The sequence below is a fragment of the Bactrocera tryoni genome, chromosome 5 (assembly GCF_016617805.1).
Source record: "Bactrocera tryoni isolate S06 chromosome 5, CSIRO_BtryS06_freeze2, whole genome shotgun sequence".
NCBI lineage: Eukaryota > Metazoa > Arthropoda > Insecta > Diptera > Tephritidae > Bactrocera > Bactrocera tryoni.
This window is the reverse complement of record NC_052503.1, coordinates 73,477,639-73,491,878: the sequence shown is the minus strand read 5'-3', so window position 1 is coordinate 73,491,878 and position 14,240 is coordinate 73,477,639. Positions and strand designations below refer to the sequence as shown.

Here is a 14,240-nt window from a genome sequence, read left to right as displayed (position 1 = left end):
GGAAAAAATAAGTACTTTAGTTAAAAAATAATTATTCATTAAAAAAGGCAAGTTTCCACCAAATTTCGTGGAAGAAACAAATTTTTTTTGTACAAGCTAAGAATAAAAAGTCCAAACACTCAGTTATTTGCATTTTTCACATAATTTTTGAGGTTATGTGAAAAAGGTATGCATACAAAAAATTATAGACCCTCTCATTACCTACAATACTGCCATATAATTTTCTCTATAGAACTGGTAGTTTTGCCGGAAAATGAGAAAAACCATACTTAACCCTTAAAAATCTCTCTCTCTTCCTTTTTCCGACCCCAAATTACACGTAAAAAATTTTTTCCTTAATTTTCGTTGCTTTATACATTGTTATGATGGGTTTCATCCTACTATGATTTTTTCTTTTAAAAAATTATCTACCCTGGTCTTAATTGAAAACCATTGAAAATTATACTCAATCGACGAAAAAAGCGTTTTTTTTTTGTATATGAGAACTTGCAGCTTTCTTCGACATAAACTAACACTTATTGTCTCAATTGCGATATAGTACTTCATTTTAGAGCAGCTCGTTTATTTTCCCATTTTAATCAAAATTTCACAACTAGAGATCCCTGAAGCAAATATATATTTTTTCGCATATTTTGTTTTTGTAACAACAATAAAAGATATATGTGTAAAAAAAAGCTGTTGAGGTCCAAACGCCTATTTATAAGCCACCAATTCTAATGGTTGCTTGAAAAGGGCGCCGCATGAGCACCCGATCGCAGACAACCGCACTTGAGCCATCATTAAACCCGTTTTTGTTACCGTGAGGTTACCAAATTGAGTTTAATGCAGTAACTTAGTGAATTTGGGGAAAAAAATACTGATTTTTTCACCTCAAATACTCAATGTCCCTTAAGTTGGAGCATTAGAAGCCGTAAACTATGTAGCGTCTCATCTAGCTGTAGGCTGGACATTCGCATAGATAATTAGCCAGCATCTCATCATGCACTTCATTCCACCGAAACCACTTTTCCATAATATTTTTGAGGTCCGATCTTAAATGTAGATTCCCTGCGATGACTTCTACATTGCTCCTAAACGCCCTGTTGTCTGAAAGTAAGGAACTATTTGGTCTGCCCGCTTCCAAAGTAACTTCGTGGTTAAGCGTTCCAAGACCTGAGATGTTTCTCTAGAGTTCACTGTATGAAAGAACCCTTGAAGGAGCTCAGGGGCCTCGAGCGCACTATAGACCATAGATCGCAGTGCAAAGCCTCAATTTTACTATCTAAATATCTAATGTAGCTTATGGGAATTGTTTTTTCCAGCTACCGCTAAGCGCGCCTACTCGTTTGCCTTTTAATTGCTTTCTATTGTTACATGACCGCAAAACCCTGATGATATTAACCGAGTTACCTACTGAGAGCCTAGTTATTGTCTTACCTAACGCACTGAGGCTTAGTACTGGCGCTACGGATTGCCTTTATTGCCGCTTGGCTATACACTGGAATGTTTATGGACTAACTTGTAAGAGCAGAAGCCCACTTAGCACCTGCTGTTATACCCACAATTATGGTCTGAGTGATTTTGAAGCTACCTTCTGTGTATGAAGATTATAGTTCACAATTTCACACTTTGAATCGTGTTCTTTGGAAATGTGTAGATTTCGCCGTTGGATTTCGAACACAGAACCATTGGTCAATTCTTCGCTGTTGGGGAATGAAATCGTTGTGTTTAACTCCTCATGGGGATCCATTGAACCGTCGGTGTATGTATATGTGGATATTGAATTTTGCACGAAGTCATTAACAAGATCGAATATGGTAACAAACCCGTAGTGACGCCTAGTCTGACTCCTATGGCCGGATGTTGAGGATAATCAAAGGCTTTGTTGACGTAGTGTTTTCATTTACATTAAATCTAATAATATTTGTAAATTGGTGAAGTATGTCTCCATCATTCTTTATTTTTTATTCGGTGCAACCGAAGTTAAGGTTTTTTCTTCACTTCTGGTCTCTTCAACAATTTCACTCGTTCACTTCAGCACCTGCTTGCTCAAAAAATATCTAATTCTAAACACATAGTTATGTAATCTTCAGATACTTTTCAACACTTGATAATTTATAACTGAAAATTCTTCGAAAAAAGAAATAGCGCTTCACTTCACATTTCGAAGTCAGAGATTTGATTTTTATTGTAAAAGGTTTGAAGATAGAAATTTAATTTTTATTACAAAACTTTTTCTTGATATCGCAACCAAACAATTCTAAGAATTTTTACGCACATGTCGCGCTGGTTGCTGCTGATCTATTGCTGCCTCTCCAATGTGTCTTACTCGCTGCAGGACATTTGCACCTATTGCAAGTGCATACACGGTCAATACGCCGACGAGCCGATCTGGATTGATGTGGGCAAGAAGACTGAAATAGCCGTGCTCGGACACTCGTGTGGACGACCGGTGGTGTACACGTGGAAGGCGGTTACCGGCACTGGCGGTATGTCTTATATTAAGAAATGGTTATGTCAGCTTGTGAGCTTCGAAATACTTTTTCAGCGACCTTAGTCGATTTTGGTAAGACGAACGTGCCGCGCGTCATTTGGATGCCATTTGTAGTCTCGGTGCGGCCCGATACGAAGGGCACAAATAATCGTATTATCGTGACGAAAAGCGATGGACGCACAACGGGGCGTTGCGAGGTCAGTTTTCGTAAATATTATTTCGCTTTATAGTTTATTTTTTATTATTTTTTAACTTAGTGCCACATTGACTTCGTCAATTTGGATATCTATAGTCACATCGATGGCGCTGACCTCATCTCAATTGGCAGGGAGCAAGTGGTAGAGTTGGATGGTTCGCACAGCTACGATTTTAGCCAGCCAAAAGACAAACAACGGTATACGTTTGAGTGGCGTTGCCAACCAATTGAGAACGATTTGAATAGTCAGTATTGCCAGAATGACAGCATTATGTGCACTAGTGAGTCTTTACTCTAACAAACTTATGCTTTTCCTATACTCACTTCGCTTTATTCACGCTGTAGCGCCCAAATGCAGCATAGACGGCAACTATCTTGCCGTAACGGGTCTCTATAAGATCACACTTCATACAACATCATCAGTTACGGGTGCAATTGCCGGTGATCATTTGTACATAAGAGTCGAGTATGGCACTAAAATCCCATTGCTGCTTTTGTGTGTACGCAATTGTTGGGATTACTTTTACAACGACGATTCAAGCGTATCTATAGATGTTGAGTGTATCGGCTATTGTGGCGACTCGCTCAAATTCTACTTTGCCGTCGACGATAAATTCATTACGACTAACAGTAACGGTAAGGTACGGTTCATGCCACCGAAGGCGGCCACATTCAAGTTCAATGTCACGCTCATAGCAGACGGCATCGATAGCGTGGCGATAGCGACCTTCAAACGCAACGATCCGCCGACAGGTGGCAGCTGTACAATCACACCGTCGAAAGGCATACCGGGTGATACGCTCTTCAAAGCCGCCTGCAGTAGTTGGACCGATCGAAATGTACCCATATATTATGTGCTAAAGGCCGGTAATCTGCTGTATGATCGCACAACCGATCCGCATTGGGAGATTTACGTGCCGCAAGTAAAGGCGCTCAGCTTTCGTATATGCGATAAGCTGGATGCCTGTCAGAAATACGAAGTGCCAATAGAGCTAATGAAGCCGGACATACCGAAAGGGTTGCAAAATATACAAGCATACATGCAAGAGCCGGCTAACAATGTGGAACGTTTGCTCGAAGGCGGCGAGTATGCACGCGCTGTGGTCAAAGCAACGCTGATGATGGCGGAGCAGCCGCTGGATGTAATTAAGCACGTGCTGTCGGCTTTTAAGAACTTTAAGGCCGACTCATTGACGGACGTGCGCCAACTGGGCACTATGACCAGCGAGCTGGTTGATCCGATGGGGAACTTAACGAGCGAAAAGGTTAACGTATTCAATGAGCTGTTGGATAAAATGTGCGAGGGTTTTGACAAGATAATTGCAAATGGCGACATAAAGGATATGCACAAGGAAGATGTCCGGGATATGACCGAAGAATTGGTGGGCGTGGTATCGAAGTTCTCAAATAAATCGGAGCAATTTGTCGACGTGCAATCGTTGCTGTGGGAATTCGAGGGTGGCATGTTACGAGTAGCAGATGAGCGCGCGCCTTTGGAGCCGAAGCACGCACAGCTCATCGAATATTACGGCGCACATACGAAGCTCAACGACACGGTCTTAGCAGCAATCAATATATGGATGCATGCCATTTGTCGTTCCTTCGAATTATTGCGTGACATGGGTGTGGCAAGTAGCCACAATGTGCATAAGGGCGATCACGGCCTGGTAGTTGATAAGTTAACGGTGCAGATGATAGCTTTCGGCATGGATGATACTGACGCTTTGACCGTGGTCTCATTGGACTACCTAACCACAGCGGTGCTCACTAAGCCAATGCTGCAGGATATGCAAGCGAAGCTGGGTGGCGCTGAAATGACCGCACAAATGATCTCGTTCAAGGAGAATCCGTTCTGGTGGTATCCCACAGAACATCCCATCACTACTAACGTCTTCTACTTCAGCGCATTCAGTGAAGCTGACCCAACGATTTCGGGTATTGAGCTCAAGGTGCCGTTCAAATTTGAAATGCTGCAACAACGCACATCAAAAGAGCCTCCTTTATTACGTGGCTATGTGGAGGCTGCCGAAGAAATGCCGATATATCAAATACGCGCGCCACAGGGCGCCGCTGTCATTATTGATATCATAAAAGTCGAGTTGGATATGGATGTGCTGGTGAAATGCAATAAGATGCCAAATCTGAAAGCAGTGCGTCAAGAGGGCAAGCAAGTGAAGTTGCATAAGACGAGCAATGACACCATTCAAAATGGCACGAAATATTTCGACTCAAATTGTGCGAATAAAGCTGATTGGTGCTATTTGGCGCTAATCGCCGCGAAGGGGGTGCAAGTGCGGCGTAGAGCACACTATGCCTTCACTGTGGAGCTATACGAGTGCCTGTCTTGGAATGTGAATCTGGCGAATCCCACATGGCAGAGCAAGGGTTGCGTCGCGGCAATCGATCCGGAAGGTGGCGACAATATTACCTGCCTTTGCTATCACATGTCGACATTCGCTGGTTCTTCCTACCACAGCACAGCCGAGGAGTTGGTACGCGATCGCATATTAAAGCAACACTTGGACGTAAATTGGTATGTAGTGGCATTCTACATCTTACTGCTTTTGGTCTTCTTATGGTTACTGCTACGCACTTGTGACGATCTGACGATGAATCATGCGAAATTGGTCGCCGAGTTGAGTGAAAATGACCAAATTGTGATGCGCAATATTGCCTTGCATATAACCACGGGCGGTCAGTGGACGGCAGCAAGTTCGGCGAAAATACTGATTTCATTGCCGAGCGGTCAAACTTACACGGTCACACAAGATCCGGAGCGTCCATTTCTGCGGCCGCACACAACTTGCGTGCTCGAGCTGCCCATACACGCTAGTAAACTTAACGGACTGCAGATAAGTCAAGATAAGAGTGGCCGCTATCCGTCGTGGTACTGTGAGTCTATAACCATTGTCAATCTAACGACTGGCCAGAAGCAACACTGCACTGTACGCAAATGGATTGGCAGAACGCCGGTGAGTGTGCAACCCGATAAGTTGGCCGAAGATGTGGCAAACAAGGAGGAAAACAACAGCGAAAAGTTGTCGGGCAAGCAGAAGTGGAAGAAATTTAGAGCCGCCTACTATGATGTATTTATGGCATGGTTTCTCTTTCAGCCGCTCTTCGGTAGCTGGCATTGTGGCATGATCGAGACGAATCGCTTCGTGCGCAGTTGCATTTTGATATCGAAGTTTGCGGTTATAGTTTTGTTAGTGTTCTTGTATTTCGGCGAAACCAATTTGGATAATTATGAAGCGGAGCGTTATAACTTTCAGGCTTTAATACGTCTGATCGATGGCTGGTTTGTGCTCTACCTATGTGGTTGCTACTTCATAACGTTAGCGCTGGAATTATTGTTGCTCTTGTTTGTCTATCCCGACTTCTGGAAGGGTTTCAAGCGCTCTGCTGATGGCAGAGATAGTAATTCGCATATGAAAGTGAATCCATCGTCAAACGAGAGCTACGCAGGTAACAAGCCGAATGATAAAAGTTTGGAGGGACCGCGAAATCTCAGCACGGACACAAACCTTGAAAGTGAGCGTGGTTTTATGATGTACTGAGTGATTGGAAGAAGAAGAAGAGTGCTTGGAAGTGAGCGGCTTTATGAGAAAAATGAGTTTAGAATTATTTTTCAGTTTAAAATTTTGGCGATTTCGCTGTAAATTATAGATTTTTTTTATTATAAATAGTTGGTTTTCTGATTCCGTTACTTGCTGGTTTGAGGTTCGTATATTTAATTTTTTTATATTATATTATTATTTCCGAAAATTAAATAAATATTATGTTTGCTCTAGTCCACTCTTGCCATGCCTTCATCGGTGTAAAGAAAGAGAAAGCTTAGCAGACTAAAGCTTTTAAAGGGTAAAGCTTTATTAAGCTTTCAATAGACGCTTTATTAAGCTTTCTAGTCTACCCTTGGCATGCTTTCATCGATGTAAAGCAAGTGAAGCGGACGAAAGCTTTCACTCCACGCTTTATTAAGCTTTCAGGTTTTAAAGCTAAACCGAAAGTCTGAAAGGCTCAAAAACTTGTCAAGGAACTGACCTTTCTAGCTTTTCCACTATCATCTGAGTTGAGGAATGTAAAACATTCATAACAATATAAATCAAGAGCGTCAGTAAAACTGTCAAAATTCTTCGAAGAGGTTCAAAATTTTAAGAAAACTCTTTCATGACTTAAATATGCCTTGGGACGATTATAACTGATGTCCTCTACTTTATGAACTGAAAAATGTAAGAAACTCTCGATAAGATAAATCAGAAGCTGTCAAAATTCTTCGAGAAGGTTCAACATTTTAGGAAGATTCCTTTACGAACTTTTTACGTGACCAAAATAAGCTTTGGAATGACAAATACTGGTGTCTTTGTTTTATTGCTAAGCATTTGGATAAACTTTCCCTCCAGCAAAATGATTCAGTGGCATAAAGACTCACACTATCAAGGTAAAAAAAAAACATATTCTCTCTTTATTGGCAGTAAATAAGGAAGACAGAAGAAATATTAACCTTTAATTTTCTAAAGCTAAATAAGCACCGAAAGTTAAAAGACTTGAAGAGTTTCAAAGAAACTGACCTTTTAAGTTTTTCCTCTACTTGGAAACTACTGAGGAATATACCTGACTCACGGTGACAAGAATCAGGAGCTTCACCAAAACTGTGAAAATTTTTCAAGAAGGTTCAAAAGTTTAAGAAGAAGGATCAAAGAATACTTAATTACTTTGGAGCTTCACTAAAACTGTCAAAATTCTTCGAGTAGTCATAAAGTTGTTAGAAGAGAAGCTAAGGGAACACTTCGAAAGCCTTGGAACCACAAATACTGGCGACCTAATTTGATTCATAAGCATTCGGAGTAACCTTCTCTCCAATAAAACGGTTCACTAGCATAAAGACTCACATTAGCAAGGTTACAAACCTATAATCTTGCTGTTAACAGTAAAAAAATACACACAAAGAAATGTGTCGCATGAACTTGTTTCACACAAATACCAATTAAATAAAAATCAATTAGCAAAATTACAAAAGAACACATATAACGGTAAATAGTGTATAACAATGTCACATGCTGTTCGTGACAACAGGAACAAGACCTCGAGGAAAGCAGGTCAGCAGTCAGAAGAAGCACGAAATAAGCAAAGATAATAGCTCTTAGCCAAAAATCAAAGACGTGTCGCAAAGAAACGAAATCCTGCCGGGGCTGAGAGTGAGCGTACGTGCAAAAAATGTGATTTCACTTTGGTGAGTACAAAGAAAACACTTTATTTAATAAATATTACAATCAGGAACTGAGAGCTGGTACAGGTAAATGGCAAAAACAACAAAACAAATGAAAATAGTGCCATTAGTTAAATAAATAAAGCGAATTCTTAAGAAAGCAACAGAAGGAAAGCGATTAGCAGCGAGGGGCTTTAAAAAAACGTTAGATGGGGAGCCCATAGTAAGAATGCTAAATCGAGCTGTCAGAAGCAGAGGCTAAGATATTTTCTGCTGAAGGAAATGTGAAGTATTTAGGAGCTAAAAGCAGGAAAGCTTGCTTAGAATTCATATTTATGCGAATAAAGAAGTCAGTTTTCTTCTTGGAAGCGTATTTTAGTCTAGATTGTGCTTAATTTTTTATAAGAAGCGAAAAGGTACTTAGGTAACTTAACATCCACTCACGCCAAGTAAGCTCAAGTGTAAACAGGAAGTCTTGGTAGGTAAAGTAGGGGTCAGTAAAATAGATGATTACTTTCTGAAATAACTTTAGTGGTTGGAAGAAATCTAAGTTGAGCGGCAGATATTGTTTCAGCTGTCAAAGAAATCATTTGGAAACAGAAAAAGCGAAAATTTATGCTGGCTGCTTGAATGGAAATAATACTAATATGTGTACATAATAGAAGATCGAAATTTATAAGCATACGTTCAGGAGCTTGAGTTTACAGATCTTTGCTTATAGTTAACAATTATCCAATGAAGTGAACATATGCGGCTTAGGTAGTAGCAGCAAGTAGTAGCAAGTAGTTAGCAAATGCGGTTAGTGGTTGATTTTGATAATTAAATCTCAAGTACTCATGGCAGTACTATTCATAAACTTAGTTCCAGCGAACTTCATCAGAAGATCAAAATTTATAAGCATACATTAAGGAGTGTGAATTTTCAGATCTCTTACTTATAGTCAACAATTATCAAATGAAATAAACAAAAATTACTTATCTTAAGTAGTCATGACAGGACTACCTAAGAACTCCATCAGAAGATAAAAATGTCTAAGCATACATTTAGGAGTCTGAATTTACAGTTTCGAAATGGCTTTGGAGGTGCAGCAAACGCGGTTAGAGATCAGTTTAGATGGTTAAAATTTTAATTATTTATGGCAGTACTACTTATAAATTTTATTATTAAGAACTTCATCAAAAAATAAAACCTTATAAGCATACGTTTAGGAGTTTGAATTTACAATTTCGAAATGGCGTAAGCGCTGTAGCGAACACGAGCAGAGGTTATCTTAGGCAATTAAAAACTTGGGTTCTCATGGCAGCTCTACTTATAAACTCAATTCCTGCGTACTTCATCAAAAGTTTAGGATTTTGAAGCATACCTTTAAGAATCTGAATTTATAGAACGTTGCCGATCGTTAAGAATTATCCAAAGAAGTGAACAGAAATGTCTTAGATAGTGAAGCAAGCGTCGTTATATTGAAAGCAACACTTAATATCTGTAAGATTATTATGCAAGCATATCTTACTATGAAAAGTTCCCTGAATCTCTAAACTGTAGGTCTTTAAGCATTAGTTCTATCTGAACTTTCACATTTCAGGTATGTTAAAGAACAAAATTAGAACTAATGCCGAATTTCCGGGTTTAATTGAAACTGAAGTGAATTATTTCTGGCTTTAAAATTCTAAATTCTAAAGAAAATATAAAAATGGTAAAATTACAAAATTTACAAAAACCGAACTGAAAAAAGCACACATTTTATGATCCCCTCATCGACTATTAGCTGAGTGAGTTTACTTGGCTTTAGATAAAGCCTATGAACTGCCCTCGAAGCCTACTAAAAGCTTGTGAAATATACGCGTAATACGCGTAATACGCGCTCATACGTCTCATAGAGTTTCCCAAACTCACACTTATCTCTACATAAATGTCTCCAACTAATGACATTAATAATTTAACGACAAAGTCAAAAGAATGCAGCTAAGCAGAGCACCTAAACACAATGCGAAGAATATATGTATTAAAGTAATCATAATTTCCATTGTCCTCGCTACGAATCGTGTCAGCGCTGATGACTACAAGGCGACGCTTAACGTGTCACACGTTGGCCATTAAATATTGAAGAGCAAGAAATGCGCGAAAAAAATATATAGATACGTGTAAATTGCCGAAACTTTGTCTCCTTGTGGACGCATAAAAAGACTTTGCGTGCCGCAAATGGGCAAATAAAAGCGGACACCCCACGCATATGCGTGTGGCAAGGGAATGCTGTAGAATTGTATACGAAAAATTAGTGGATAAACGTAAAAATGCCACATTCAAAACGTGCGATAAGAAAAATTTAGGAAATTATAGATTCGAAAGAAAATGTGTCAAATTATTAATATGAGTAGGTGTGGCATGCGATAAAAATATATTTATGTCGTGCTGCAAAATAAATATTGAATGACAAGCGTAGGTGAAATGACACACATTGCCCGGCAAGGTGTATAATGCGTTCTTTTTCTAAGTGTCCGATGTAAATCCGTAAATTTTTTTTACTAATTAATTAAGTGTTGCTAACAGAAAAGATTTGTTAGATAGAAGCCAAGATATCATTACTTAATAAATGTTCGGAAAATTTTATAATATTAAGATATGAAAAGCACCTTCCATTTTTTACGCTTTGACTTGTAATTCTCACCCGGTTTATTTGAAAAACAGTGTATAGCAGTCTTACATATTTAGACTTTAATTGAGCTAAAATGAATTTAATCTTGTCAATAATTTGAAAAACGTTTAGTAATGCTAAAGTAAATCGATAAACAACATTTTTTTTGGACAATATGCGCTTTTTTTTCATTTTCCAAACTCAAAGCCACATAGCTCTGTCATCAGCGATATTGCTAGCCAGATATACGTGGTATAATATGCCAAATATATATTATAGTTATCAAAATATGTAGTCCTCTTCCACAATCTAATTCTCTAGTCTCATAGTTCTGTCATATGTGTCATAAGAAGCCATTAAAATATGGTTCAAGGTGCGTATTTATAATTCTTTTAGTGTTTTATATATAATTGGTTTGTTTATATACTGTCCAGTAACCCTTTCGTACAATCTTTTTCAGTTGTTTCTGCAAGAGCTAAATTAATTTCCTTCAATCACGCGCACATTTTTCACATCTTCGACAAAGGTAAATGGTTAAATGGCGTCTAGACAGGCATGTGACACTAAAAATTGGAATAATCTCATACTAAATGATTATAGAAAGTTTTAATGGCAATCGCCATAAACTGGTCACACTCGTAAAGTACGTGAATAAAATGGGGTTAGTCGGACATAGAGAGAAAAAGGGTTTATTTCAAATAATTTGTGGTATACAAATTTGGAGCTCTAAATACTACTCATAGGGCGCTTATGCCGCTGGGTTTGGGATCCACGACGTAAATATATAATTCCAATGAAAGGTACACGAAAATCGAGAGTATTGACCTCCTCAAACGTAGACGACCATAACTCATTCACAAAGGCGCGTGAACTTTCATTATTCCCGTCTTATTATATGACGCAGAAACATGCAGGAAGAAGATGAACCGAGAGGACCATTCGAGAGAGGTGATAGATAACGAAGCAGGTGGAACCACGAACTGTACGCACTCGCATAAAAATTCAACGATTGCACTGGTTAGCCCAACTCATTCGCATTGAAGGCGAAAAAGCTACTTGAAAAGCTACTTCAATTCGAGACACATTTATGGATAACGGAAGCAAGGGTGACCGAGTATATATCAATCCATCAATAGAAGAACCAAATGCATAAAGACCTGTCTGCACTCCAGATGTACAACTGGCTTAACCTCGCAAGGCATAAAAACAATTGAAGTCCCAAATCGATCCACGGTTGTAGTGCTAGAGAAGATAAAGTAGAAGCAAAAATACTTCTCAAGGACTGAAGAGTTTTTCACATAATCTCTCTTATGACAAAAATAGACAAAAATTTATGAATTTGGTAGAGACCTTTCGAAAAAAGAGACTTAGAAATAAAAGTATGTATGTAAGTTAAAAAGGAGTTAAATTACGTTAAGTTACGTACGTTTTTTGGTAGAAGGAGTCTCTAATGGACTGAGGAACTCATTTTTCTATGTTTCTTGTAAATTTTGTGGTATTAGGTTAAGTTTTATGTTAAGTTACTTAAACTTTTTGGTTGGCTGACCTTCTACTGAATCGAAGATCTCATTTCCTTCTAAGTTTCTGGTCGATTTTATTAATAGCAAGTTATATTACTTAACCTTCTAAGTTGAGTTTGGTCGAATTTTGTAGTAAGTTAAGTTAAGTGAGGTTAAGTTAAGCTAAGTTAAGTTAAGTTAAGCTAAGCTAAGTTAAGTTAAGTTAGGTTAAATTAAGTTAAGTTAAGTTAAGTTAAGTTAAGTTAAGTTAAGTTAAGTTAAGTTGAATTAAGTTAAGTAAAGTTAAGGTAAGGTTAGTTAATTTAAGTTAAGTTAAGTTTTAAGGAGAGTTAAATTAAGTTAAGCTTTAAGTTAAATTACTTAATATTTTTTGCTAGCTAAAAAATGTGTTACACAAAATATTTTGTGATAGTTTTTTTTGTGTATACGCTTTCTGAGGGGTACATTTTTAAAAGCTAAAAATCTTCCCAGAGTATTTTGATTTTTGTAGGTATGAGATTTCCGGTATCGCTTCATTGCGGTTATTATATCTACATTATACAAACATACAGATGTATATGCATACCAGTATATCATAAAAAAAGAAATATTACTATAAAATATTCATGCTCTCCACGGACGATTTTCACCTTTTCGCGAAATTTCCGGCCAACACTTAAATTGTTGGCGAATTTTCATGCACACATACACACACGCGCGTGAATGTGTTGATGTTTGGCGTTATTACCATAATTTAGCCATTTGCAGTAGATTTATCAATAATTTTACGCCCAACCGTGGCAAATTTGCGCTACAAATACACACATGGCGAAACAAGGGCGCCAACATATGGTTTGTATGTATGCACACACATACATTCAATATTTTCAGCACCCATGAATAATCGGCGGCGCTGCTTTAACCCTTTCAGCGGCGTACGTGCTCAACTAGCCTGCGGCAAGCAAGTGAGTTATCAGCTGCAAACATATACACATTCAAATATATAGTGCTGCACCAACGCATGTGGTTGTGTGTGTGCGATTGCGCTAAATATGTGTATGTAGGCTGACTCCAGTACGCTTCATAAATTCCACTTAACTGCGTTGCATGCAACTTTTTTCCACAGTACCAATATACTCAAGTATGTATGTTGCTATTGCATTACTCCCACACTCTGTTGATGGGATTCTGATTTTGTTTTTTTTTTTTGTTGCCACAAACTTATTGCTTCCCTCAACCGCTTACAGTCTTCGCACTCTTCTCACTGCCTTTAACTGTGACTCACTCTCATACATTTATGTGCAACTTTTTTAGCCCTCAGCCAGTACTACGTAATTTTTTGACAGCACCATATGTTAATAGCCTTTAATTTTATACCCAATGCACAAATTGTGACGGAGGAGTTTCGAATATAAGAAAATTTCGACTGGAAATTGACCCAGCTGCTTGGTTTTACACCTTTTCTGCAGCATATGTGGTACAAAATCCAATTTAGAATAACAGTAGAAGATAAAATTCGGATCTAAAGACCTCTAATTACTTTCGTATTGCTAAAAACTCTAGCCTTAGGCATTTCAAAAAATTATTTCACTTAGAAGATCTCAGAATAAGCCTTTAACATCAACAATTCTCGATAGATGGCGCTGTTGAGACTCAAAGTGAAGAAGTTAATGAAAGAGAGTAGTTCCTTTTAATCTCCCATTCTTTACCTACTCACATGTCAAATAAATCATTTGACAACAGAAGAAGACAAAAGTTAAGCTTTCTGCTTGAATGAAAAGCATCCTGAGTACACAAGATCAAAATTTATAAAAATGTATAACATACATTTAGGAGCCCAATTTCTCACACTGTATGATCGTTTCACGAACATGAATGAGTATTAAAACTCCTAAGCTTTTTGGTGCATATTTTACCCTAACCACGGCTAGTGCACTGGTAACAAAAAATAACGCCACCCTTACCTATCCAGCCAACAACACCTCTCCTTTGTACTCCCTTTCTCCGACATGTTTTCATGTGCTTCCCATACGCTTCTTTGCTCCATTCAACAATTTTTATTATTACGATAATTTATTTCAGTCGTAAATTATTGTAAAATGCATTAAAAATTGTAATGTTTGAATTTTTTGCTGGCGCTCTTCGTTTATTTTTAACACGTCTGTCGGGTTTACTTCGCTTTTGACTACTTCGCTCAACTCGGTTGAATGGCATTTTCGCACTAAATTGAGTTA

At 38.3% G+C, this 14,240-nt stretch overlaps 1 protein-coding gene across 1 annotated transcript; it reads left to right on the top strand.

Moving 5' to 3' along the window:
• The first annotated feature begins 2,257 nt into the window (after window positions 1-2,257).
• On the top strand, window positions 2,258-6,256 carry LOC120778015. Its single transcript, XM_040109681.1, has 4 exons — window positions 2,258-2,468; window positions 2,528-2,670; window positions 2,731-2,950; window positions 3,015-6,256. Exons 1-4 carry the CDS (start codon window positions 2,258-2,260, stop codon window positions 6,224-6,226), a joined length of 3,786 nt encoding a protein of 1,261 aa, XP_039965615.1. The 3' UTR covers window positions 6,227-6,256.
• The last annotated feature ends 7,984 nt before the right edge of the window (window positions 6,257-14,240 follow it).

Bases quoted from the DNA above. Each gene is read 5' to 3' on its own strand.
- LOC120778015 (XM_040109681.1), top strand. From the start codon at position 2,258: ATGTCGCGCTGGTTGCTGCTGATCTATTGCTGCCTCTCCAATGTGTCT. The intron at 2,671-2,730 runs GTCAGTTTTCGT...TTTTTAACTTAG, and splicing joins GCACAACGGGGCGTTGCGAG to TGCCACATTGACTTCGTCAA. The intron at 2,951-3,014 runs GTGAGTCTTTAC...TTCACGCTGTAG, and splicing joins TGACAGCATTATGTGCACTA to CGCCCAAATGCAGCATAGAC.